The following is a 26326-nucleotide window of genomic DNA, read 5'->3' as shown; positions in this document are numbered from 1 at the left end:
GTAGGTCCTGAGTAGTAGGTCCTGTATGTTAGGTCCTGTACTGTAGGTCCTGAGTAGTAGGTCCTGTATGTTAGGTCCTGTACTGTAGGTCCTGTACTGTAGGTCCTGAGTAGTAGGTCCTGTATGTTAGGTCCTGAGTAGTAGGTCCTGTACTGTAGGTCCTGTACGGTAGGTCCTGAGTAGTAGGTCCTGTACGGTAGGTCCTGTACGGTAGGTCCTGTACTGTAGGTCCTGTACTGTAGGTCCTGTACGGTAGGTCCTGGGTAGTAGGTCCTGTACGGTAGGTCCTGGGTAGTAGGTCCTGTACTGTAGGTCCTGGGTAGTAGGTCCTGTACTGTAGGTCCTGGGTAGTAGGTCCTGTACTGTAGGTCCTGTACTGTAGGTCCTGTACGGTAGGTCCTGGGTAGTAGGTCCTGTACGGTAGGTCCTGTACGGTAGGTCCTGGGTAGTAGGTCCTGTACTGTAGGTCCTGGGTAGTAGGTCCTGTACTGTAGGTCCTGTACTGTAGGTCCTGTACGGTAGGTCCTGTACTGTAGGTCCTGTACTGTAGGTCCTGTACGGTAGGTCCTGTACTGTAGGTCCTGTACGGTAGGTCCTGGGTAGTAGGTCCTGTACGGTAGGTCCTGTACGGTAGGTCCTGTACGGTAGGTCCTGTACGGTAGGTCCTGGGTAGTAGGTCCTGGGTAGTAGGTCCTGTACTGTAGTCCTGGGTAGTAGGTCCTGTACTGTAGGTCCTGTACTGTAGGTCCTGTACTGTAGGTCCTGGGTAGTAGGTCCTGGGTAGGAGGTCCTGGGTAGTAGGTCCTGTACTGTAGGTCCTGTACTGTAGGTCCTGGGTAGGAGGTCCTGGGTAGTAGGTCCTGGGTAGTAGGTCCTGGGTAGTAGGTCCTGTACTGTAGGTCCTGTACTGTAGGTCCTGGGTAGTAGGTCCTGTACGGTAGATCCTGTACGGTAGGTCCTGTACTGTAGGTCCTGGGTAGTAGGTCCTGTACGGTAGATCCTGTACGGTAGGTCCTGTACTGTAGGTCCTGGGTAGTAGGTCCTGTACGGTATGTCCTGTACTGTAGGTCCTGTACTGTAGGTCCTGGGTAGTAGGTCCTGGGTAGTAGGTCCTGTACTGTAGGTCCTATACTGTAGGTCCTGTACTGTAGGTCCTGTACTGTAGGTCCTGGGTAGTAGGTCCTGTGTAGTAGGTCCTGTACTGTAGGTCCTGGGTAGGAGGTCCTGGGTACTAGGTCCTGTACTGTAGGTCCTGGGTAGGTCCTGTACTGTAGGTCCTGTACAGTAGGTCCTGGGTAGTAGGTCCTGGGTAGTAGGTCCTGTACTGTAGGTCCTGGGTAGTTGGTCTTTACGGTAGGTCCTGTACTGTAGGTCCTGTACAGTAGGTCCTGGGTAGTAGGTCCTGGGTAGTAGCTCCTGTACTGTAGGTCCTGTACTGTAGGTCCTGGGTAGTTGGTCTGTACGGTAGGTCCTGTACTGTAGGTCCTGGGTAGTAGGTCCTGGGTAGTAGGTCCTGGGTAGTAGGTCCTGTACTGTAGGTCCTGTACTGTAGGTCCTGTACTGTAGGTCCTGGGTAGTAGGGCCTGGGTAGTAGGTCCTGTACTGTAGGTCCTGTACAGTAGGTCCTGGGTAGTAGGTCCTTTACAGTAGGTCCTGTACTGTAGGTCCTGGGTAGTAGGTCATGTACTGTAGGTCCTGGGTAGTAGGTCCTGTACTGTAGGTCCTGGGTAGTAGGTCCTATACTGTAGGTCCTGGGTAGTAGGTCCTGTACTGTAGGTCCTGGGTAGTAGGTCCTATACTGTAGGTCCTGTACTGTAGGTCCTGTACTGTAGGTCCTGGGTAGTAGGTCCTGTACTCTAGGTCCTGTACTGTAGGTCCTGGGTAGGTGGGCCTGGGTAGTAGGTCCTGTACGGTAGGTCCTGTACTGTAGGTCCTGTACGGTAGGTCCTGTACTGTAGGTCCTGTACTGTAGGTCCTGTACGGTAGGTCCTGGGTAGTAGGTCTTGTTCTGTAGGTCCTGGGTAGTAGGTCCTGTTCTGTAGGTCCTGTACTGTAGGTCCTGGGTAGTAGGTCCTGTACTGTAGGTCCTGTACTGTAGGTCCTGTACGGTAGGTCCTGTACGGTAGGTCCTGTGCGGTAGGTCCTGGGTAGTAGGTCCTGTATGGTAGGTCCTGTATGGTAGGTCCTGTACGGTAGGTCCTGTACGGTAGGTCCTGTACTGTAGGTCCTGGGTAGTAGGTCCTGGGTAGTAGGTCCTGTTCTGTAGGTCCTGTACGGTAGGTCCTGTACGGTAGGTCCTGGGTAGTAGGTCATGTACGGTAGGTCCTGGGTAGAAGGTCCTGGGTAGTAGGTCCTGTACTCTAGGTCCTGTACTGTAGGTCCTGAGTAGTAGGTCCTATACTGTAGGTCCTGAGTAGTAGGTCCTATACTGTAGGTCCTGAGTAGTAGGTCCTATACTGTAGGTCCTGGGTAGTAGGTCCTGTATGTTAGGTCCTGTACTGTAGGTCCTGTACTGTAGGTCCTGTACTGTAGGTCCTGTACTGTAGGTCCTGAGTAGTAGGTCCTGTATGTTAGGTCCTGTACTGTAGGTCTTGTACTGTAGGTCCTGAGTAGTAGGTCCTGTATGTTAGGTCCTGTACTGTAGGTCCTGAGTAGTAGGTCCTGTATGTTAGGTCCTGTACTGTAGGTCCTAAGTAGTAGGTCCTGTATGTTAGGTCCTGTACTGTAGGTCCTGTACTGTAGGTCCTGAGTAGTAGGTCCTGTATGTTAGGTCCTGTACTGTAGGTCCTGAGTAGTAGGTCCTGTATGTTAGGTCCTGTACTGTAGGTCCTGTACTGTAGGTCCTGAGTAGTAGGTCCTGTATGTTAGGTCCTGAGTAGTAGGTCCTGTACTGTAGGTCCTGTACTGTAGGTCCTGTACGGTAGGTCCTGTACGGTAGGTCCTGTACTGTAGGTCCTGAGTAGTAGGTCCTGTATGTTAGGTCCTGTACTGTAGGTCCTGTACTGTAGGTCCTGTATGTTAGGTCCTGAGTAGTAGGTCCTGTACTGTAGGTCCTGTACGGTAGGTCCTGAGTAGTAGGTCCTGTACGGTAGGTCCTGTACGGTAGGTCCTGTACTGTAGGTCCTGTACTGTAGGTCCTGTACGGTAGGTCCTGGGTAGTAGGTCCTGTACGGTAGGTCCTGGGTAGTAGGTCCTGTACTGTAGGTCCTGGGTAGTAGGTCCTGTACTGTAGGTCCTGGGTAGTAGGTCCTGTACTGTAGGTCCTGTACTGTAGGTCCTGTACGGTAGATCCTGGGTAGTAGGTCCTGTACGGTAGGTCCTGGGTAGTAGGTCCTGTACTGTAGGTCCTGAGTAGTAGGTCCTGTACTGTAGGTCCTGTACTGTAGGTCCTGTACGGTAGGTCCTGTACTGTAGGTCCTGTACGGTAGGTCCTGTACTGTAGGTCCTGTACGGTAGGTCCTGTACGGTAGGTCCTGGGTAGTAGGTCCTGTACTGTAGTCCTGGGTAGTAGGTCCTGTACTGTAGGTCCTGTACTGTAGGTCCTGTACTGTAGGTCCTGTACTGTAGGTCCTGGGTAGTAGGTCCTGTACTGTAGGTCCTGGGTAGGAGGTCCTGGGTAGTAGGTCCTGTACTGTAGGTCCTGTACTGTAGGTCCTGGGTAGGAGGTCCTGGGTAGTAGGTCCTGGGTAGTAGGTCCTGGGTAGTAGGTCCTGTACTGTAGGTCCTGTACTGTAGGTCCTGTACTGTAGGTCCTGTACTGTAGGTCCTGAGTAGTAGGTCCTGTACTGTAGGTCCTGAGTAGTAGGTCCTGAGTAGTAGGTCCTGTACTGTAGGTCCTGTACTGTAGGTCCTGTACTGTAGGTCCTGAGTAGTAGGTCCTGTACTGTAGGTCCTGAGTAGTAGGTCCTGTACTGTAGGTCCTGTACTGTAGGTCCTGAGTAGTAGGTCCTGAGTAGTAGGTCCTGTACTGTAGGTCCTGTACTGTAGGTCCTGAGTAGTAGGTCCTGTACTGTAGGTCCTGAGTAGTAGGTCCTGTACTGTAGGTCCTGTACTGTAGGTCCTGAGTAGTAGGTCCTGAGTAGTAGGTCCTGTACTGTAGGTCCTGTACTGTAGGACCTGTACTGTAGGTCCTGAGTAGTAGGTCCTGTACTGTAGGTCCTGAGTAGTAGGTCCTGAGTAGTAGGTCCTGTACTGTAGGTCCTGAGTAGTAGGTCCTGAGTAGTAGGTCCTGAGTAGTAGGTCCTGTACTGTAGGTCCTGAGTAGTAGGTCCTGTACTATAGGTCCTGAGTAGTAGATCCTATACTGTAGGTCCTGTACTGTAGGTCCTGTACTGTAGGTCCTGAGTAGTAGGTCCTGAGTAGTAGGTCCTGTACTGTAGGTCCTGTACTGTAGGTCCTGAGTAGTAGGTCCTGAGTAGTAGATCCTGTACTGTAGGTCCTGAGTAGTAGATCCTATACTGTAGGTCCTGAGTAGTAGGTCCTGTACTGTAGGTCCTGTACTGTAGGTCCTGAGTAGTAGGTCCTGAGTAGTAGGTCCTGTACTGTAGGTCCTGTACTGTAGGTCCTGAGTAGTAGGTCCTATACTGTAGGTCCTGAGTAGTAGGTCCTATACTGTAGGTCCTGAGTAGTAGGTCCTATACTGTAGGTCCTGAGTAGTAGGTCCTATACTGTAGGTCCTGAGTAGTAGGTCCTGTACTGTAGGTCCTGAGTAGTAGGTCCTGTACTGTAGGTCCTGAGTAGTAGGTCCTGTATTGTAGGTCCTGTACTGTAGGTCCTGTACTGTAGGTCCTGAGTAGTAGGTCCTATACTGTAGGTCCTGAGTAGTAGGTCCTATACTGTAGGTCCTGAGTAGTAGGTCCTATACTGTAGGTCCTGAGTAGTAGGTCCTATACTGTAGGTCCTGGGTAGTAGGTCCTGTATGTTAGGTCCTGTACTGTAGGTCCTGAGTAGTAGGTCCTGTATGTTAGGTCCTGTACTGTAGGTCCTGTACTGTAGGTCCTGAGTAGTAGGTCCTGTATGTTAGGTCCTGTACTGTAGGTCCTGAGTAGTAGGTCCTGTATGTTAGGTCCTGTACTGTAGGTCCTAAGTAGTAGGTCCTGTATGTTAGGTCCTGTACTGTAGGTCCTGTACTGTAGGTCCTGTACTGTAGGTCCTGAGTAGTAGGTCCTGTATGTTAGGTCCTGTACTGTAGGTCCTGGGTAGTAGGTCCTGTATGTTAGGTCCTGTACTGTAGGTCCTGTACTGTAGGTCCTGAGTAGTAGGTCCTGTATGTTAGGTCCTGAGTAGTAGGTCCTGTACGGTAGGTCCTGTACTGTAGGTCCTGAGTAGTAGGTCCTGAGTAGTAGGTCCTGTACTGTAGGTCCTGTACTGTAGGTCCTGTACTGTAGGTCCTGAGTAGTAGGTCCTATACTGTAGGTCCTGAGTAGTAGGTCCTATACTGTAGGTCCTGAGTAGTAGGTCCTGTACTGTAGGTCCTGAGTAGTAGGTCCTGTACTGTAGGTCCTGAGTAGTAGGTCCTGTACTGTAGGTCCTGTACTGTAGGTCCTGTACTGTAGGTCCTGAGTAGTAGGTCCTGAGTAGTAGGTCCTGTACTGTAGGTCCTGTACTGTAGGTCCTGAGTAGTAGGTCCTATACTGTAGGTCCTGAGTAGTAGGTCCTATACTGTAGGTCCTGAGTAGTAGGTCCTATACTGTAGGTCCTGAGTAGTAGGTCCTATACTGTAGGTCCTGGGTAGTAGGTCCTGTATGTTAGGTCCTGTACTGTAGGTCCTGTACTGTAGGTCCTGAGTAGTAGGTCCTGTATGTTAGGTCCTGTACTGTAGGTCTTGTACTGTAGGTCCTGAGTAGTAGGTCCTGTATGTTAGGTCCTGTACTGTAGGTCCTGAGTAGTAGGTCCTGTATGTTAGGTCCTGTACTGTAGGTCCTAAGTAGTAGGTCCTGTATGTTAGGTCCTGTACTGTAGGTCCTGTACTGTAGGTCCTGTACTGTAGGTCCTGAGTAGTAGGTCCTGTATGTTAGGTCCTGTACTGTAGGTCCTGAGTAGTAGGTCCTGTATGTTAGGTCCTGTACTGTAGGTCCTGTACTGTAGGTCCTGAGTAGTAGGTCCTGTATGTTAGGTCCTGAGTAGTAGGTCCTGTACGGTAGGTCCTGTACGGTAGGTCCTGTACGGTAGGTCCTGTACTGTAGGTCCTGTACTGTAGGTCCTGAGTAGTAGGTCCTGTATGTTAGGTCCTGTACTGTAGGTCCTGAGTAGTAGGTCCTGTATGTTAGGTCCTGTACTGTAGGTCCTGTACTGTAGGTCCTGAGTAGTAGGTCCTGTATGTTAGGTCCTGAGTAGTAGGTCCTGTACTGTAGGTCCTGTACGGTAGGTCCTGAGTAGTAGGTCCTGTACGGTAGGTCCTGTACGGTAGGTCCTGTACTGTAGGTCCTGTACTGTAGGTCCTGTACGGTAGGTCCTGGGTAGTAGGTCCTGTACGGTAGGTCCTGGGTAGTAGGTCCTGTACTGTAGGTCCTGGGTAGTAGGTCCTGTACTGTAGGTCCTGGGTAGTAGGTCCTGTACTGTAGGTCCTGTACTGTAGGTCCTGTACGGTAGGTCCTGGGTAGTAGGTCCTGTACGGTAGGTCCTGTACGGTAGGTCCTGGGTAGTAGGTCCTGTACTGTAGGTCCTGGGTAGTAGGTCCTGTACTGTAGGTCCTGTACTGTAGGTCCTGTACGGTAGGTCCTGTACTGTAGGTCCTGTACTGTAGGTCCTGTACGGTAGGTCCTGTACTGTAGGTCCTGTACGGTAGGTCCTGGGTAGTAGGTCCTGTACGGTAGGTCCTGTACGGTAGGTCCTGTACGGTAGGTCCTGGGTAGTAGGTCCTGGGTAGTAGGTCCTGTACTGTAGTCCTGGGTAGTAGGTCCTGTACTGTAGGTCCTGTACTGTAGGTCCTGTACTGTAGGTCCTGGGTAGTAGGTCCTGGGTAGGAGGTCCTGGGTAGTAGGTCCTGTACTGTAGGTCCTGTACTGTAGGTCCTGGGTAGGAGGTCCTGGGTAGTAGGTCCTGGGTAGTAGGTCCTGGGTAGTAGGTCCTGTACTGTAGGTCCTGTACTGTAGGTCCTGGGTAGTAGGTCCTGTACGGTAGATCCTGTACGGTAGGTCCTGTACTGTAGGTCCTGGGTAGTAGGTCCTGTACGGTAGATCCTGTACGGTAGGTCCTGTACTGTAGGTCCTGGGTAGTAGGTCCTGTACGGTATGTCCTGTACTGTAGGTCCTGTACTGTAGGTCCTGGGTAGTAGGTCCTGGGTAGTAGGTCCTGTACTGTAGGTCCTGTACTGTAGGTCCTGTACTGTAGGTCCTGTACTGTAGGTCCTGGGTAGTAGGTCCTGTGTAGTAGGTCCTGTACTGTAGGTCCTGGGTAGGAGGTCCTGGGTACTAGGTCCTGTACTGTAGGTCCTGGGTAGGTCCTGTACTGTAGGTCCTGTACAGTAGGTCCTGGGTAGTAGGTCCTGGGTAGTAGGTCCTGTACTGTAGGTCCTGGGTAGTTGGTCTTTACGGTAGGTCCTGTACTGTAGGTCCTGTACAGTAGGTCCTGGGTAGTAGGTCCTGGGTAGTAGCTACTGTACTGTAGGTCCTGTACTGTAGGTCCTGGGTAGTTGGTCTGTACGGTAGGTCCTGTACTGTAGGTCCTGGGTAGTAGGTCCTGGGTAGTAGGTCCTGGGTAGTAGGTCCTGTACTGTAGGTCCTGTACTGTAGGTCCTGTACTGTAGGTCCTGGGTAGTAGGGCCTGGGTAGTAGGTCCTGTACTGTAGGTCCTGTACAGTAGGTCCTGGGTAGTAGGTCCTGTACAGTAGGTCCTGTACTGTAGGTCCTGGGTAGTAGGTCATGTACTGTAGGTCCTGGGTAGTAGGTCCTGTACTGTAGGTCCTGGGTAGTAGGTCCTATACTGTAGGTCCTGGGTAGTAGGTCCTGTACTGTAGGTCCTGGGTAGTAGGTCCTATACTGTAGGTCCTGTACTGTAGGTCCTGTACTGTAGGTCCTGGGTAGTAGGTCCTGTACTCTAGGTCCTGTACTGTAGGTCCTGGGTAGGTGGGCCTGGGTAGTAGGTCCTGTACGGTAGGTCCTGTACTGTAGGTCCTGTACGGTAGGTCCTGTACTGTAGGTCCTGTACTGTAGGTCCTGTACGGTAGGTCCTGGGTAGTAGGTCTTGTTCTGTAGGTCCTGGGTAGTAGGTCCTGTTCTGTAGGTCCTGTACTGTAGGTCCTGGGTAGTAGGTCCTGTACTGTAGGTCCTGTACTGTAGGTCCTGTACGGTAGGTCCTGTACGGTAGGTCCTGTGCGGTAGGTCCTGGGTAGTAGGTCCTGTATGGTAGGTCCTGTATGGTAGGTCCTGTACGGTAGGTCCTGTACGGTAGGTCCTGTACTGTAGGTCCTGGGTAGTAGGTCCTGGGTAGTAGGTCCTGTTCTGTAGGTCCTGTACGGTAGGTCCTGTACGGTAGGTCCTGGGTAGTAGGTCATGTACGGTAGGTCCTGGGTAGAAGGTCCTGGGTAGTAGGTCCTGTACTCTAGGTCCTGTACTGTAGGTCCTGAGTAGTAGGTCCTATACTGTAGGTCCTGAGTAGTAGGTCCTATACTGTAGGTCCTGAGTAGTAGGTCCTATACTGTAGGTCCTGGGTAGTAGGTCCTGTATGTTAGGTCCTGTACTGTAGGTCCTGTACTGTAGGTCCTGTACTGTAGGTCCTGTACTGTAGGTCCTGAGTAGTAGGTCCTGTATGTTAGGTCCTGTACTGTAGGTCTTGTACTGTAGGTCCTGAGTAGTAGGTCCTGTATGTTAGGTCCTGTACTGTAGGTCCTGAGTAGTAGGTCCTGTATGTTAGGTCCTGTACTGTAGGTCCTAAGTAGTAGGTCCTGTATGTTAGGTCCTGTACTGTAGGTCCTGTACTGTAGGTCCTGAGTAGTAGGTCCTGTATGTTAGGTCCTGTACTGTAGGTCCTGAGTAGTAGGTCCTGTATGTTAGGTCCTGTACTGTAGGTCCTGTACTGTAGGTCCTGAGTAGTAGGTCCTGTATGTTAGGTCCTGAGTAGTAGGTCCTGTACTGTAGGTCCTGTACGGTAGGTCCTGTACGGTAGGTCCTGTACTGTAGGTCCTGAGTAGTAGGTCCTGTATGTTAGGTCCTGTACTGTAGGTCCTGAGTAGTAGGTCCTGTATGTTAGGTCCTGTACTGTAGGTCCTGTACTGTAGGTCCTGTATGTTAGGTCCTGAGTAGTAGGTCCTGTACTGTAGGTCCTGTACGGTAGGTCCTGAGTAGTAGGTCCTGTACGGTAGGTCCTGTACGGTAGGTCCTGTACTGTAGGTCCTGTACTGTAGGTCCTGTACGGTAGGTCCTGGGTAGTAGGTCCTGTACGGTAGGTCCTGGGTAGTAGGTCCTGTACTGTAGGTCCTGGGTAGTAGGTCCTGTACTGTAGGTCCTGGGTAGTAGGTCCTGTACTGTAGGTCCTGTACTGTAGGTCCTGTACGGTAGGTCCTGGGTAGTAGGTCCTGTACGGTAGGTCCTGGGTAGTAGGTCCTGTACTGTAGGTCCTGGGTAGTAGGTCCTGTACTGTAGGTCCTGTACTGTAGGTCCTGTACGGTAGGTCCTGTACTGTAGGTCCTGTACGGTAGGTCCTGTACTGTAGGTCCTGTACGGTAGGTCCTGTACGGTAGGTCCTGGGTAGTAGGTCCTGTACTGTAGTCCTGGGTAGTAGGTCCTGTACTGTAGGTCCTGTACTGTAGGTCCTGTACTGTAGGTCCTGTACTGTAGGTCCTGGGTAGTAGGTCCTGTACTGTAGGTCCTGGGTAGGAGGTCCTGGGTAGTAGGTCCTGTACTGTAGGTCCTGTACTGTAGGTCCTGGGTAGGAGGTCCTGGGTAGTAGGTCCTGGGTAGTAGGTCCTGGGTAGTAGGTCCTGTACTGTAGGTCCTGTACTGTAGGTCCTGGGTAGTAGGTCCTGTACGGTAGATCCTGTACGGTAGGTCCTGTACTGTAGGTCCTGGGTAGTAGGTCCTGTACGGTAGATCCTGTACGGTAGGTCCTGTACTGTAGGTCCTGGGTAGTAGGTCCTGTACGGTATGTCCTGTACTGTAGGTCCTGGGTAGTAGGTCCTGGGTAGTAGGTCCTGTGGTAGTAGGTCCTGTACTGTAGGTCCTATACTGTAGGTCCTGTACTGTAGGTCCTGTACTGTAGGTCCTGGGTAGTAGGTCCTGTGTAGTAGGTCCTGTACTGTAGGTCCTGGGTAGGAGGTCCTGGGTACTAGGTCCTGTACTGTAGGTCCTGGGTAGGAGGTCCTGGGTAGTAGGTCCTGTACTCTAGGTCCTGTACTGTAGGTCCTGGGTAGGAGGGCCTGGGTAGTAGGTCCTGTACTGTAGGTCCTGGGTAGGAGGTCCTGGGTAGTAGGTCCTGTACTGTAGGTCCTGTACGGTAGGTCCTGGGTAGTAGGTCCTGTTCTGTAGGTCCTGTACGGTAGGTCCTGTACTGTAGGTCCTGTACGGTAGGTCCTGTACTGTAGGTCCTGGGTAGGAGGTCCTGTACGGTAGGTCCTGTACTGTAGGTCCTGGGTAGTAGGTCCTGTACTGTAGGTCCTGGGTAGTAGGTCCTGTACTGTAGGTCCTGGGTAGGAGGTCCTGGGTAGTAGGTCCTGTACTGTAGGTCCTGTACTGTAGGTCCTGGGTAGTAGGTCCTGTACTGTAGGTCCTGGGTAGTAGGTCCTGTACTGTAGGTCCTGTACTGTAGGTCCTGGGTAGTAGGTCCTGGGTAGTAGGTCCTGGGTAGTAGGTCCTGTACTGTAGGTCCTGTACTGTAGGTCCTGTACTGTAGGTCCTGTACAGTAGGTCCTGGGTAGTAGGTCCTGGGTAGTAGGTCCTGTACTGTAGGTCCTGGGTAGTTGGTCTTTACGGTAGGTCCTGTACTGTAGGTCCTGTACAGTAGGTCCTGGGTAGTAGGTCCTGGGTAGTAGCTCCTGTACTGTAGGTCCTGTACTGTAGGTCCTGGGTAGTTGGTCTGTACGGTAGGTCCTGTACTGTAGGTCCTGGGTAGTAGGTCCTGGGTAGTAGGTCCTGGGTAGTAGGTCCTGGGTAGTAGGTCCTGTACTGTAGGTCCTGTACTGTAGGCCCTGGGTAGTAGGGCCTGGGTAGTAGGTCCTGTACTGTAGGTCCTGTACAGTAGGTCCTGTACTGTAGGTCCTGTACAGTAGGTCATGTACTGTAGGTCCTGGGTAGTAGGTCCTGTACTGTAGGTCCTGGGTAGTAGGTCCTATACTGTAGGTCCTGTACTGTAGGTCCTGGGTAGTAGGTCCTATACTGTAGGTCCTGTACTGTAGGTCCTATACTGTAGGTCCTGTACTGTAGGTCCTGTACTGTAGGTCCTGGGTAGTAGGTCCTGTACTCTAGGTCCTGTACTGTAGGTCCTGGGTAGGTGGGCCTGGGTAGTAGGTCCTGTACGGTAGGTCCTGTACTGTAGGTCCTGTACGGTAGGTCCTGTACTGTAGGTCCTGTACTGTAGGTCCTGTACGGTAGGTCCTGGGTAGTAGGTCTTGTTCTGTAGGTCCTGGGTAGTAGGTCCTGTTCTGTAGGTCCTGTACTGTAGGTCCTGGGTAGTAGGTCCTGTACTGTAGGTCCTGTACTGTAGGTCCTGTACGGTAGGTCCTGTACGGTAGGTCCTGTACGGTAGGTCCTGTGCGGTAGGTCCTGTACGGTAGGTCCTGTACGGTAGGTCCTGTACGGTAGGTCCTGTACTGTAGGTCCTGGGTAGTAGGTCCTGGGTAGTAGGTCCTGTTCTGTAGGTCCTGTACGGTAGGTCCTGTACGGTAGGTCCTGGGTAGTAGGTCATGTACGGTAGGTCCTGGGTAGGAGGTCCTGGGTAGTAGGTCCTATACTGTAGGTCCTGGGTAGTAGGTCCTGTACTGTAGGTCCTGGGTAGTAGGTCATGTACGGTAGATCCTGGGTAGGAGGTCCTGGGTAGTAGGTCCTGTACTCTAGGTCCTGTTCTGTAGGTCCTGTTCTGTAGGTCCTGTACGGTAGGTCCTGGGTAGTAGGTCCTGTACTGTAGGTCCTGCACTGTAGGTCCTGGGTAGTAGGTCCTGGGTAGTAGGTCCTGTACTGTAGGTCCTGTACTGTAGGTCCTGTACTGTAGGTCCTGGGTAGTAGGTCCTGTGTAGTAGGTCCTGTACTGTAGGTCCTGGGTAGGAGGTCCTGGGTACTAGGTCCTGTACTGTATTTCCTGGGTAGGAGGTCCTGGGTAGTAGGTCCTGTACTGTAGGTCCTGTACTGTAGGTCCTGGGTAGGTGGGCCTGGGTAGTAGGTCCTGTACTGTAGATCCTGTACGGTAGGTCCTGTACTGTAGGTCCTGTACGGTAGGTCCTGGGTAGTAGGTCTTGTTCTGTAGGTCCTGGGTAGTAGGTCCTGTACTGTAGGTCCTGTACTGTAGGTCCTGGGTAGTAGGTCCTGTACTGTAGGTCCTGTACGGTAGGTCCTGTACGGTAGGTCCTGTACGGTAGGTCCTGTACGGTAGGTCCTGTACGGGAGGTCCTGTACGGTAGGTCCTGTACGGTAGGTCCTGGGTAGTAGTTCCTTTACGGTAGGTCCTGTACGGTAGGTCCTGTACTGTAGGTCCTGGGTAGTAGGTCCTGGGTAGTAGGTCCTGTTCTGTAGGTCCTGTACGGTAGGTCCTGTACGGTAGGTCCTGTACGGTAGGTCCTGTACGGTAGGTCCTGTACGGTAGGTCCTGGGTAGTAGGTCATGTACGGTAGGTCCTGGGTAGGAGGTCCTGTACTCTAGGTCCTGTACTCTAGGTCCTGTACTGTAGGTCCTGGGTAGTAGGTCCTATACTGTAGGTCCTGGGTAGTAGGTCCTGTACTGTAGGTCCTGTATGGTAGGTCCTGTATGGTAGGTCCTGTACGGGAGGTCCTGTACGGTAGGTCCTGTACGGTAGGTCCTGTACGGTAGGTCCTGTACGGTAGGTCCTGTACGGTAGGTCCTGTACTGTAGGTCCTGGGTAGTAGGTCCTGGGTAGTAGGTCCTGTTCTGTAGGTCCTGTACGGTAGGTCCTGTACGGTAGGTCCTGTACGGTAGGTCCTGGGTAGTAGGTCATGTACGGTAGGTCCTGGGTAGGAGGTCCTGGGTAGTAGGTCCTGTACTCTAGGTCCTGTACTGTAGGTCCTGGGTAGTAGGTCCTATACTGTAGGTCCTGGGTAGTAGGTCCTGTACTGTAGGTCCTGTATGGTAGGTCCTGTATGGTAGGTCCTGTACGGGAGGTCCTGTACGGTAGGTCCTGTACAGTAGGTCCTGTGTAGTAGGTCCTGTGTAGTAGGTCCTGTACGGTAGGTCCTGTTCTGTAGGTCCTGTTCTGTAGGTCCTGTACGGTAGGTCCTGGGTAGTAGGTCCTGTACTGTAGGTCCTGCACTGTAGGTCCTGGGTAGTAGGTCCTGTACTGTAGGTCCTGCACTGTAGGTCCTGGGTAGTAGGTCCTGTACTGTAGGTCCTGTACTGTAGGTCCTGTACTGTAGGTCCTGTACTGTAGGTCCTGGGTAGTAGGTCCTGTGTAGTAGGTCCTGTACTGTAGGTCCTGGGTAGGAGGTCCTGGGTACTAGGTCCTGTACTGTAGGTCCTGGGTAGGAGGTCCTGGGTAGTAGGTCCTGTACTCTAGGTCCTGTACTGTAGGTCCTGGGTAGGTGGGCCTGGGTAGTAGATCCTGTACTGTAGGTCCTGTACGGTAGGTCCTGTACTGTAGGTCCTGGGTAGTAGGTCCTGGGTAGTAGGTCCTGTTCTGTAGGTCCTGTTCTGTAGGTCCTGTACGGTAGGTCCTGTACGGTAGGTCCTGTACGGTAGGTCCTGGGTAGTAGGTCATGTACGGTAGGTCCTGGGTAGGAGGTCCTGGGTAGTAGGTCCTGTACTCTAGGTCCTGTACTGTAGGTCCTGGGTAGTAGGTCCTGTTCTGTAGGTCCTGTTCTGTAGGTCCTGTACGGTAGGTCCTAGGTAGTAGGTCCTGCACTGTAGGTCCTGCACTGTAGGTCCTGGGTAGTAGGTCCTGTACTGTAGGTCCTCTACTGTAGGTCCTGTACTGTAGGTCCTGTACTGTAGGTCCTGGGTAGTAGGTCCTGTGTAGTAGGTCCTGTACTGTAGGTCCTGGGTAGGAGGTCCTGGGTACTAGGTCCTGTACTGTAGGTCCTGGGTAGGAGGTCCTGGGTAATAGGTCCTGTACTCTAGGTCCTGTACTGTAGGTCCTGGGTAGGAGGGCCTGCGTAGTAGGTCCTGTACTGTAGGTCCTGCGTAGGAGGTCCTGGGTAGTAGGTCCTGTACTGTAGGTCCTGTACGGTAGGTCCTGGGTAGTAGGTCTTGTTCTGTAGGTCCTGTACGGTAGGTCCTGTACGGTAGGTCCTGTACGGTAGGTCCTGTACTGTAGGTCCTGTACTGTAGGTCCTGTACGGTAGGTCCTGTACGGTAGGTCCTGTACGGTAGGTCCTGGGTACGAGGTCCTGTACGGTAGATCCTGTACTGTAGGTCCTGGGTAGTAGGTCCTGTACTGTAGGTACTGTACTGTAGGTCCTGTACTGTAGGTCCTGGGTAGTAGGTCCTGTACTGTAGGTCCTGGGTAGGAGGTCCTGGGTAGGAGGTCCTGTACTGTAGGTCCTGTACTGTAGGTCCTGGGTAGTAGGTCCTGGGTAGTAGGTCCTGTACTGTAGGTCCTGGGTAGTAGGTCCTGTACTGTAGGTCCTGTACTGTAGGTCCTGGGTAGTAGGTCCTGTACTGTAGGTCCTGGGTAGTAGGTCCTGGGTAGTAGGTCCTGGGTAGTAGGTCCTGTACTGTAGGTCCTGTACTGTAGGTCCTGTACGGTAGGTCCTGTACGGTAGGTCCTGTACGGTAGGTCCTGTACAGTAGGTCCTGTACGGTAGGTCCTGTACGGTAGGTCCTGTTCTGTAGGTCCTGTTCTGTAGGTCCTGTACGGTAGGTCCTAGGTAGTAGGTCCTGCACTGTAGGTCCTGCACTGTAGGTCCTGGGTAGTAGGTCCTGTACTGTAGGTCCTCTACTGTAGGTCCTGTACTGTAGGTCCTGTACTGTAGGTCCTGGGTAGTAGGTCCTGTGTAGTAGGTCCTGTACTGTAGGTCCTGGGTAGGAGGTCCTGGGTAGTAGGTCCTGTACTCTAGGTCCTGTACTGTAGGTCCTGGGTAGGAGGGCATGCGTAGTAGGTCCTGTACTGTAGGTCCTGGGTAGTAGGTCCTGTACTGTAGGTCCTGTACGGTAGGTCCTGGGTAGTAGGTCTTGTTCTGTAGGTCCTGTACGGTAGGTCCTGTACGGTAGGCCCTGTACTGTAGGTCCTGTACGGTAGGTCCTGTACGGTAGGTCCTGTACGGTAGGTCCTGTACGGTAGGTCCTGGGTACGAGGTCCTGTACGGTAGGTCCTGTACTGTAGGTCCTGGGTAGTAGGTCCTGTACTGTAGGTCCTGTACTGTAGGTCCTGGGTAGTAGGTCCTGTACTGTAGGTCCTGGGTAGGAGGTCCTGGGTAGGAGGTCCTGTACTGTAGGTCCTGGGTAGTAGGTCCTGGGTAGTAGGTCCTGTACTGTAGGTCCTGGGTAGTAGGTCCTGTACTGTAGGTCCTGGGTAGTAGGTCCTGTACTGTAGGTCCTGGGTAGTAGGTCCTGGGTAGTAGGTCCTGGGTAGTAGGTCCTGTACGGTAGGTCCTGTACGGTAGGTCCTGTACGGTAGGTCCTGTACGGTAGGTCCTGTACGGTAGGTCCTGGGTAGGAGGTCCTGTACGGTAGGTCCTGTACGGTAGGTCCTGTACGGTAGGTCCTGTACGGTAGGTCCTGTACGGTAGGTCCTGGGTACGAGGTCCTGTACGGTAGGTCCTGTACGGTAGGTCCTGTACGGTAGGTCCTGTACTGTAGGTCCTGGGTACGAGGTCCTGTACGGTAGGTCCTGTACTGTAGGTCCTGGGTAGTAGGTCCTGTACTGTAGGTCCTGTACTGTAGGTCCTGTACTGCAGGTCCTGCACTGTAGGTCCTGCACTGTAGGTCCTGGGTAGGAGGTCCTGGGTAGTAGGTCCTGTACTGTAGGTCCTGTACTGTAGGTCCTGTACTGTAGGTCCTGGGTAGTAGGTCCTGTACTGTAGGTCCTGGGTAGTAGGTCCTGTACTGTAGGTCCTGTACTGTAGGTCCTGGGTAGTAGGTCCTGTACTGTAGGTCCTGGGTAGTAGGTCCTGGGTAGTAGGTCCTGTACTGTAGGTCCTGTACTGTAGGTCCTGTACTGTAGGTCCTGTACTGTAGGTCCTGTACAGTAGGTCCTGGGTAGTAGGTCCTGTACTGTAGGTCCTGGGTAGTTGGTCTTTACGGTAGGTCCTGTACTGTAAGTCCTGTACTGTAGGTCCTGTACAGTAGGTCCTGTGTAGTAGGTCCTGGGTAGTAGGTCCTGTACTGTAGGTCCTGGGTAGTTGGTCTTTACGGTAGGTCCTGTACAGTAGGTCCTGTACTGTAGGTCCTGTACTGTAGGTCCTGGGTAGTTGGTCTGTACGGTAGGTCCTGTACTGTAGGTCCTGGGTAGTAGGTCCTGTACTGTAGGTCCTGTACTGTAGGTCCTGTACTGTAGGTCCCGTACAGTAGGTCCTGGGTAGTAGGGCCTGGGTAGTAGGTCCTGTACTGTAGGTCCTGTACTGTAGGTCCTGGGTAGTAGGTCATGTACGGTAGGTCCTGGGTAGGAGGTCCTGGGTAGGAGGTCCTGGGTAGTAGGTCCTGTACTGTAGGTCCTGGGTAGGAGGGCCTGGGTAGTAGGTCCTGTACTGTAGGTCCTGTACTGTAGGTCCTGTACGGTAGGTCCTGTACGGTAGGTCCTGGGTAGTAGGTCCTGTTCTGTAGGTCCTGGGTAGTAGGTCCTGTACTGTAGGTCCTGTACTGTAGGTCCTGGGTAGTAGGTCCTGGGTAGTAGGTCCTGTACGGTAGGTCCTGTACTGTAGGTCCTGTACTGTAGGTCCTGTACTGTAGGTCCTGTACGGTAGGTCCTGGGTAGTAGGTCCTGTTCTGTAGGTCCTGAGTAGTAGGTCCTGTACTGTAGGTCCTGTACGGTAGGTCCTGAGTAGTAGGTCCTGTACTGTAGGTCCTGTACGGTAGGTCCTGGGTAGTAGGTCCTGTTCTGTAGGTCCTGTACAGTAGGTCCTGTACAGTAGGTCCTGTACAGTAGGTACTGTACGGTAGGTCCTGTACGGTAGGTCCTGGGTAGTAGGTCCTGTTCTGTAGGTCCTGTACGGTAGGTCCTGAGTAGTAGGTCCTGTTCTGTAGGTCCTGAGTAGTAGGTCCTGTACGGTAGGTCCTGTACGGTAGGTCCTGTTCTGTAGGTCCTGTTCTGTAGGTCCTGTACTGTAGGTCCTGTACAGGAGGTCCTGGGTAGGAGGTCCTGGGTAGTAGGTCCTGTACTGTAGGTCCTGTACTGTAGGTCCTGTACGGTAGGTCCTGGGTAGTAGGTCCTGTTCTGTAGGTCCTGAGTAGTAGGTCCTGTACTGTAGGTCCTGTACGGTAGGTCCTGAGTAGTAGGTCCTGTACAGTAGGTCCTGTACAGTAGGTCCTGGGTAGTAGGTCCTGTTCTGTAGGTCCTGTTCTGTAGGTCCTGTACGGTAGGTCCTGTACGGTAGGTCCTGAGTAGTAGGTCCTGTACGGTAGGTCCTGGGTAGTAGGTCCTGTTCTGTAGGTCCTGTATGGTAGGTCCTGGGTAGTAGGTCCTGTTCTGTAGGTCCTGTATGGTAGGTCCTGGGTAGTAGGTCCTGGTTAGTACCCTATGAGGAAATGGTCCAGATATCAGAATGTGTAGTTGTTCCATTGAGAGAATCATATGACCTTGTTTTCTGTCAACAAAACAGTCTGCCATTTGGAACAACAAAGATTCATCCTACTGTTCTCTACTGCAATCCACACTGGCTGGGATGAAACTGAAGGACTGTTGCCACTGGCTAGCCGGGCTAGTAGACAACAATTTTTACTGGCTCGGGTCCGAAAGAAGTGCCATGAGATCTTTTAAAATACAAAATATCCTTAACAACAGGGCTAGTTGGACACATTTTTCTACTGACCCGGTCTCAAACGTACTAGCTTCGGGCTCGCAGACCGACATTCAGTCAGTGGGGATTGAAGATAACGGTACTCTCTTTCCTCTGTCTATTCATTGGCAGGTGAAATCTGCCCTGAGGCTTCCTAGGAGGAGTCTGAACCATCTGGAGGTGACTAGGAGCAGTAGTCAGGTCAGTTCCTGATACAGTAGGATGACTAGGAGCAGTAGACAGGTCAGGTCCTGATACAGTAGGATGACTAGGAGCAGTAGTCAGGTCAGGTCCTGATACAGTAGGATGGAGGTGACTAGGAGCAGTAGACAGGTCAGTTCCTGATACAGTAGGATGACTAGGAGCAGTAGACAGGTCAGGTCCTGATACAGTAGGATGACTAGGAGCAGTAGTCAGGTCAGGTCCTGATACAGTAGGATGGAGGTGACTAGGAGCAGTAGTCAGGTCAGGTCCTGATACAGTAGGATGGAGGTGACTAGGAGCAGTAGACAGGTCAGGTCCTGATACAGTAGGATGGAGGTGACTAGGAGCAGTAGTCAGGTCAGGTCCTGATACAGTAGGATGACTAGGAGCAGTAGTCAGGTCAGGTCCTGATACAGTAGGATGGAGGTGACTTGGAGCAGTAGACAGGTCAGGTCCTGATACAGTAGGATGACTAGGAGCAGTAGACAGGTCAGGTCCTGATACAGTAGGATGGAGGTGACTAGGAGCAGTAGTCAGGTCAGGTCCTGATACAGTAGGATGACTAGGAGCAGTAGTCAGGTCAGGTCCTGATACAGTAGGATGGAGGTGACTTGGAGCAGTAGACAGGTCAGGTCCTGATACAGTAGGATGACTAGGAGCAGTAGTCAGGTCAGGTCCTGATACAGTAGGGTGACTAGGAGCAGTAGACAGGTCAGGTCCTGATACAGTAGGATGACTAGGAGCAGTAGTCAGGTCAGGTCCTGATACAGTAGGATGACTAGGAGCAGTAGACAGGTCAGGTCCTGATACAGTAGGGTGACTAGGAGCAGTAGACAGGTCAGGTCCTGATACAGTAGGATGACTAGGAGCAGTAGTCAGGTCAGGTCCTGATACAGTAGGATGACTAGGAGCAGTAGACAGGTCAGGTCCTGATACAGTAGGATGGAGGTGACTAGGAGCAGTAGACAGGTCAGGTCCTGATACAGTAGGATGACTAGGAGCAGTAGACAGGTCAGGTCCTGATACAGTAGGATGACTAGGAGCAGTAGTCAGGTCAGGTCCTGATACAGTAGGATGACTAGGAGCAGTAGACAGGTCAGGTCCTGATACAGTAGGATGACTAGGAGCAGTAGTCAGGTCAGGTCCTGATACAGTAGGATGTTCAGTATTACATTGTGTTATTGTTTTATTTTGTAAATGTGTATTTTATTTTATTATCAGCTGTAAAGTTTACCCTCAAGGATAATAAAGATTCTCTACTCAGGGCCAGACAGAGTGCCCCCGGTGTAGGAGCAGGGGCCAGACTGAGAGCCCCCGGTGTAGGAGCAGGGGCCAGCCAGAGAGCCCCCGGTGTAGGAGCAGGGGCCAGACTGAGAGCCCCCGGTGTAGGAGCAGGGGCCAGCCAGAGAGCCCCCGGTGTAGGAGCAGGGGCCAGACAGAGAACTCCCGGTGTAGGAGCAGGGGCCAGCCAGAGAGCCCCAGGTGTAGGAGCAGGGGCCAGCCAGAGAGCCCCAGGTGTAGGAGCAGGGGCCAGGACCATGGCAACACCCCCAAGAAGAGACGTCACCTCACCAGACAGGGCAGCTCCTCCTCTTCCTCCTCATCCTCACTGTGCTCCCCCCGGGGGTCGTCCCGCCTCACTCTGTGCCGCTGCCTTTCTCCCAGCATGCTGAGCCCCACCGACAACCTCCAGGTGTTCTTCCTAATGATGATAATAATAATAACAACCAATAATAATAACAGTATTAATAATATTTTATTATTGTTAGGTGCCCTTCCTGGACTCCTTCACCGCCCTCCCCGTCCGTCAGCCACCCAGGGAGGAGTTGGAGTGGAAACAGGTGAGAGCAGAGCGCCACCTACAGGCTGGAGGCCAAACCGTGGTGGTTCGGTGGATCAAGAAGATTACAAAATAGACTTGCAGAATTTGGCTTCCTGCTCTTTTCTCTTCCTAGTAAAGTTGATATATAGTTGAAACATTGTCCAACAGGAAGTTATCCTGCATTCGGTAGTAGTGACCATTCTGACTGTGTGTCGTGTTGAAGGTAGTAGATTTGCTGTGGAGCGACCCGAAGAGCCAGCCAGGCTGCAGTCCCAACACCTTCAGGGGAGGAGGCAGTTACTTCGGGCCAGACGTGACCAGACGCCTGCTGGAGAGACACGGCATGACTCTGCTGATCAGATCACATGAGTGTAAACAGGAGGGCTACGAACTCTGCCACGACGGACAGGTGATCTGTTAGGCCTGCTTCTAATCTCCAGTGAACAGGACGAGCTCTATAAGATATATGATGGCTAGCAGACAACATGACTAGCTCTATAAGATATATGATGGCTAGCAGACAACAGGACTAGCTCTATAAGATATATGATGGCTAGCAGACAACATGACTAGCTCTATAAGATATATGATGGCTAGCAGACAACAGGACTAGCTCTATAAGATATATGATGGCTAGCAGACAACATGACTAGCTGTATAAGATATATGATGGCTAGCAGACAACAGGACTAGCTCTATAAGATATATGATGGCTAGCAGACAACATGACTAGCTCTATAAGATATATGATAGTTAATGTGTCTGTGTCTGGGTCCCCCTCCCCCCCTCCCCCATGGCTAGTAGACCACCTGACTCTATACGATCTAAGTTTCAGGTGATCACCATTTTCTCTGCGTCTAACTACTATGAGGAAGGTAGTAACCGTGGAGCCTACATTAAACTGGGCAGAGAGCTGGTCCCTCGCTTCTTCCAGTACCAGGTCAGCAGGAATACCAGGAAACTCACCCTGACTCAGAGGTAGGGGCTGGGGTGGAGGTGGAGGTAGGGGCTGGGGTGGAGGTGGAGGTAGGGGCTGGGGTGGAGGTGGAGGTAGAGGCTGGGTTGGAGGTAGAGGCTGGGGTGGAGGTGGAGGTAGGGGCTGGGGTGGAGGTGGAGGTAGGGGCTGGGTTGGAGGTGGAGGTAGGGGCTGGGGTGGAGGTGGAGGTAGGGGCTGGGGTGGAGGTGGAGGTAGGGGCTGGGGTGGAGGTGGAGGTAGGGGCTGGGGTGGAAGTGGAGGTAGGGGCTGGGGTGGAGGTGGAGGTAGGGGCTGGGGTGGAGGTGGAGGTAGGGGCTGGGGTGGAGGTAGGGGGTGGAGGTAGGGGCTGGGGTGGAGGTGGGGGTGGAGGTAGGGGCTGGGGTGGAGGTGGAGGTAGGGGCTGGGGTGGAGGTGGGGGTGGAGGTAGGGGCTGGGGTGGAGGTGGAGGTAGGGGCTGGGTTGGAGGTAGGGGCTGGGGTGGGGGGTGGAGGTAGGGGCTGGGGTGGGGGTGGAGGTAGGGGCTGGGGTGGAGGTGGAGGTAGGGGCTGGGGTGGAGGTGGAGGTAGGGGCTGGGGTGGAGGTGGAGGTAGGGGCTGGGGTGGAGGTGGAGGTAGGGGCTGGGGTGGAGGTGGAGGTAGGGACTGGGGTGGAGGTGGAGGTAGGGGCTGGAGGTGGGGGTGGAGGTAGGGGCTGGGGTGGAGGTAGGGGCTGGGGTGGAGGTGGAGGTAGGGGCTGGGGTGGAGGTAGGGGCTGGGGTGGAGGTAGGGACTGGGGTGGAGGTGGAGGTGGAGGTAGGGACTGGGGTGGAGGTGGAGGTGGAGGTAGGGGCTGGGGTGGAGGTAGAGGTAGAGGCTGGGTTGGAGGTGGAGGTGGAGGTAGAGGCTGGGGTGGAGGTGGAGGTAGGGGCTGGAGGTGGAGGTAGGGGCTGGGGTGGAGGTGGAGGTAGGGGCTGGGGTGGAGGTAAGGACTGGGGTGGAGGTGGAGGTAGGGGCTGGGGTGGAGGTAGAGGCTGAGGTGGAGGTGGGGGTGGAGGTGGAGGTAGGGGCTGGGGTGGAGGTGGAGGTAGGTGCTGGGGTGGAGGTGGAGGTAGGGGCTGGGGTGGAGGTAGGGGCTGGGGTGGAGGTTGAGGTAGGGGCTGGGGTGGAGGTTGAGGTTGAGGTAGGGGCTGGGGTGGAGGTAGGGGCTGGGGTGGAGGTAGGGGCTGGGGTGGAGGTAGGGGCTGGGGTGGAGGTAGGGGCTGGGGTGGAGGTAGGGGCTGGGGTGGAGGTGGAGGTAGGGGTGGAGGTAGGGCCTGGGATGGAGGTGGAGGTAGGGGCTGGGTAGGAGGTGGGAGGTGGGGGTAGGGGCTGGAGGTGGAGGTAGGGGTGGAGGTGGAGGTAGGGGCTGGGGTGGAGGTAGGGGGTAGGGGCTGGAGGTGGGGGTAGGGGCTGGAGGTGGAGGTAGGGGCTAGGGTGGAGGTGGTGGAGGTAGGGGCTGTGGTGGAGGTAGAGGTAGGGGGTGGGGTGGAGGTGGAGGTAGGGGCTAAGGTGGAGGTAGGGGCTAAGGTGGAGGTAGGGGCTGGGGTGGAGGTGGAAGTAGGGGCTGGGGTGGAGGTGGAAGTAGGGGCTGGGGTGGAGGTGGAAGTAGGGGCTGGGGTGGAGGTGGAGGTAGGGGCTGGGGTGGAGGTGGAGGTAGGGGCTGGGGTGGAGGTGGAGGTAGGGGCTGGGGTGGAGGTGGAGGTAGGGGCTGGGGTGGAGGTGGAGGTAGGGGCTGGGGTGGAGGTAGGGGCTGGGGTGGAGGTGGAGGTGGAGGTAGGGGCTGAGGTGGAGGTAGGGGCTGAGGTGGAGGTAGGGGCTGGGGTGGAGGTAGGGGCTGGGGTGGAGGTAGGGGCTGGGGTGGAGGTAGGGGCTGGGGTGGAGGTAGGGGCTGGGGTGGAGGTGGAGGTAGGGGCTGGGGTGGAGGTAGGAGGTAGGGGCTGGGGTGGAGGTAGGGGCTGGGGTGGAGGTGGAGGTGGAGGTAGAGGGTGGAGGTAGGGGCTGGGGTGGAGATGGAGGTAGGGGCTGGGGTGGAGGTGGAGGTAGGGGCTGGAGGTGGAGGTAGAAGGTGGAGGTAGAGGGTGGAGGTGGAGGTAGGGGGTGGAGGTGGAGGTAGGGGCTGGGGGATCACGGTTCCTACTGGTCTCTACATACAGAGCGTGACAATGAGTTGATTATCGTGTGTGTCCGTCCGTCCGCAGGGTGAATGTGGCAGAGGGTTCGGCTGTAAGGGCTGTACAGGAGAAGCTGTTTTCCCACCGCTCAGAACTCATGGCTGCCTTTCAGCAGTATGACACAAGTAACAGTGGTAAGATATTTTGGCAATAACACCCACACACTGCCTGCCAGCTGTTAAAGAACACCCCAAACTCCTATGACAGAGTCATGTTCTGAGATGTGTTGCCACCTGCCATAAAGATCACCTGGAACGCGCCCATCATTGTGTATGACTCTGTGCTGGGTCTGTTCCAGGCTGTATCTCTGTCAGTGAGTTAGTCTGTCTGTTCCAGGCTGTTCCTCTGTCAGTGAGTTAGACTGTCTGTTCCAGGCTGTTCCTCTGTCAGTGAGTTAGTCTGTCTGTTCCAGGCTGTTCCTCTGTCAGTGAGTTAGACTGTCTGTTCCAGGCTGTATCTCTGTCAGTGAGTTAGACTGTCTGTTCCAGGCTGTATCTCTGTCAGTGAGTTAGACTGTCTGTCCCAGGCTGTATCTCTGTCAGTGAGTTAGACTGTCTGTTCCAGGCTGTATCTCTGTCAGTGAGTTAGACTGTCTGTTCCAGGCTGTATCTCTGTCAGTGAGTTAGACTGTCTGTTCCAGGCTGTATCTCTGTCAGTGAGTTAGACTGTCTGTTCCAGGCTGTATCTCTGTCAGTGAGTTAGACTGTCTGTTCCAGGCTGTATCTCTGTCAGTGAGTGGGCCCTGGTGGTGGAGTCAGTTGTGAGACTGGACCTGCCCTGGAGGACTCTGCGCCCGCGCCTGGCACGGCTGGCACCAGATGGCAGCATCGACTACCAGTCCTGCTTCGAGGACATGGGCCCGGAACAACCCATACCCCAGGTCAGAACCAGGAAGAGACTGATCGATACATTGATTGATTTCATTTGGCAATCAATAAAGCTGCTCCTTTCACAAAATCTCTCTGTGTTTTGTTCAGGTCACTCCAAACTTGGCTAAAACTCTTTACAGGTATCGAACAGACCTTGAGATTATCTTCAACATCATGGACAAAGACCACTCTGGTACACGTTACTCTGATGATGACTATTACAGCTCATACGCCTGCTAGTTCACATCATGCTACATTAACCATTAGCTTGTTAGACAGAAAAGGTTTTTAGTATTCCTTAGTTTCTCTCACTGTCTCTCCCCATCCAGGTCAGATATCCATTGAGGAGTTTCGTCAGACCTGGCATCTGTTTAGTGCTCACCTAGGTGTGGAGGTGGATGACCGGGCCATAGATGAACTGGCTAAGAGTATAGACTTCAACAAGGATGGTAGCATCGACTTCAACGAGTTCCTAGAGGCCTTCAGGGTGGTGCACAAACTGGATGTTAAGGACCAACAGCAGGGCTGAGAGAAACCTTGTTGTTGTGCTGAAGACTCACATTAGCTAGCCGGGCAATGACTTGGCTTTAGCTCAGTGAGCCAACACTGGCAGCAGGGCTGAGAGAACTACAAAGATCAGCTGCTAGGTTGATAGAACTACAAAGACCAGCGGCTAGGCTGAGAGAACTACAAAGACCAGCGGCTAGGCTGAGAGAACTACAAAGACCAGCGGCTAGGCTGAGAGAACTACAAAGACCAGCGGCTAGGCTGAGAGAACTACAAAGACCAGCGGCTAGGCTGAGAGAACTACAAAGACCAGCGGCTAGGCTGAGAGAACTACAAAGACCAGCGGCTAGGCTGAGAGAACTACAAAGACCAGCGGCTAGGCTGAGAGAACTACAAAGACCAGCGGCTAGGCTGAGAGAACTACAAAGACCAGCGGCTAGGCTGAGAGAACTACAAAGACCAGCGGCTAGGCTGAGAGAACTACAAAGACCAGCGGCTAGGTTGATAGAAATACAAAGACCAGTGGCTACAAAGACCAGCGGCTAGGCTGAGAGAACTACAAAGACCAGCGGCTAGGCTGAGAGAACTACAAAGACCAGCGGCTAGGCTGAGAGAACTACAAAGACCAGCAGCTAGGCTGAGAGTACTACAAAATCCAGCAGCAGATTTGAGGGGAGCCATGCTCGCCTTGGCTTTAGCTCTGCAGGCTTAAACAGTCTTGTGGTCAACCATACACTCAGTGTAGCACATGCAGTTGCATGAGTCAGGAATATTGTAGATCTAGGAGATGTGGTCACCCTTCTCCCTGTGGTGTAGAACATGTCTCAGAGGAGAACACACTACTCTCACCAGCTACTGATATGGAGACCGACCAACACACGTGAGGTTTCTACAGACAACTCAGACAAGAGCTCCCCGCGGCACGTCCTAGCTCTGCTCTGCAGACCAACAGCACTTTGCCCCATCTTTTCTAGGTCTGAGACAGAGACCAGACTGCTACATCCTCTCTTCAGGGTCAAAGGTCCAATGCAGACATTTAATTTTTTTTAAATCTCAATATTTAATCATTTCTGGGTAAGTTCCTTACTGCGATTGTTTTTTATTAAAATGGTCAAAAAGAGCTATTTCTCAAGCAAGAATTGATCTATGACAGTCTGGGAGTGGTCTGAAAAACTGAAAATGATCTGTTATTGGCAGAGAGGTTTCAAACGTCTTTCTTATTGGTCCATTAACTCATTTACTTCCTGGTGATGTCACCAGGCAGGTCAAAACCATCCCACCAGAACAGGCTGAAATGTATTTTTAAACACTTCTTACACTTAAAAGGTCATTTATCGTAATTTATCGTAAATTTGACAGTATTATTCCAACCTCATAAAAGGCAGTGTGTAAAGTAAATGATCTGTTATTGACAGAGAGGTTTCCACGTCTTTGTTATTGGTCCATTAACTCATTTACTTCCTGGTGTAAAGTGTTGATCCCATGTTTCGTGACGCTGAAATAAACAATCCCACAAATGTTCCAAGTTTATTCCTCTCAAATTTTGTGCACAAATTTTTGTTTACACATTTGTTTATAACCCTGTTAGTGAGCATTTCTCCTTTGCCAAGATAATCCATCCACCTGACAGGTGTGGCATATCAAGAAGCTGATTAAACAGCATGATCATTACACAGGTGCACCTTGTGCTTTGGGGGGCAATAAAAGGCCACTTTAAGATGTGCAGTTTTGT

General features: G+C 53.0%; 1 protein-coding gene across 1 annotated transcript in view; it reads left to right on the top strand.

Annotated features, from left to right (window-relative positions):
• LOC124018968 (serine/threonine-protein phosphatase with EF-hands 1-like) overlaps positions 1 to 25104 on the top strand; it is a 39440-nt gene extending 14336 nt beyond the window's left edge. Inside the window, exons 8-16 of the mRNA XM_046334299.1 lie at positions 18161 to 18229; positions 19497 to 19925; positions 20002 to 20073; positions 20278 to 20463; positions 20890 to 21032; positions 23246 to 23352; positions 23935 to 24098; positions 24196 to 24280; positions 24417 to 25104. Coding sequence (XP_046190255.1) covers positions 18161 to 18229; positions 19497 to 19925; positions 20002 to 20073; positions 20278 to 20463; positions 20890 to 21032; positions 23246 to 23352; positions 23935 to 24098; positions 24196 to 24280; positions 24417 to 24616 — 1455 coding nt within the window. The 3' untranslated portion in view covers positions 24617 to 25104. The remainder of the gene's footprint in view (positions 1 to 18160; positions 18230 to 19496; positions 19926 to 20001; positions 20074 to 20277; positions 20464 to 20889; positions 21033 to 23245; positions 23353 to 23934; positions 24099 to 24195; positions 24281 to 24416) is intronic.
• Positions 25105 to 26326: the final 1222 nt, after the last annotated feature.

Source organism: Oncorhynchus gorbuscha, unplaced genomic scaffold (assembly GCF_021184085.1).
Source record: "Oncorhynchus gorbuscha isolate QuinsamMale2020 ecotype Even-year unplaced genomic scaffold, OgorEven_v1.0 Un_scaffold_592, whole genome shotgun sequence".
NCBI classification, from domain to species: domain Eukaryota; kingdom Metazoa; phylum Chordata; class Actinopteri; order Salmoniformes; family Salmonidae; genus Oncorhynchus; species Oncorhynchus gorbuscha.
Note: the sequence above shows the minus strand (reverse complement) of the source record. Positions and strands in the feature narration are given on the sequence as shown.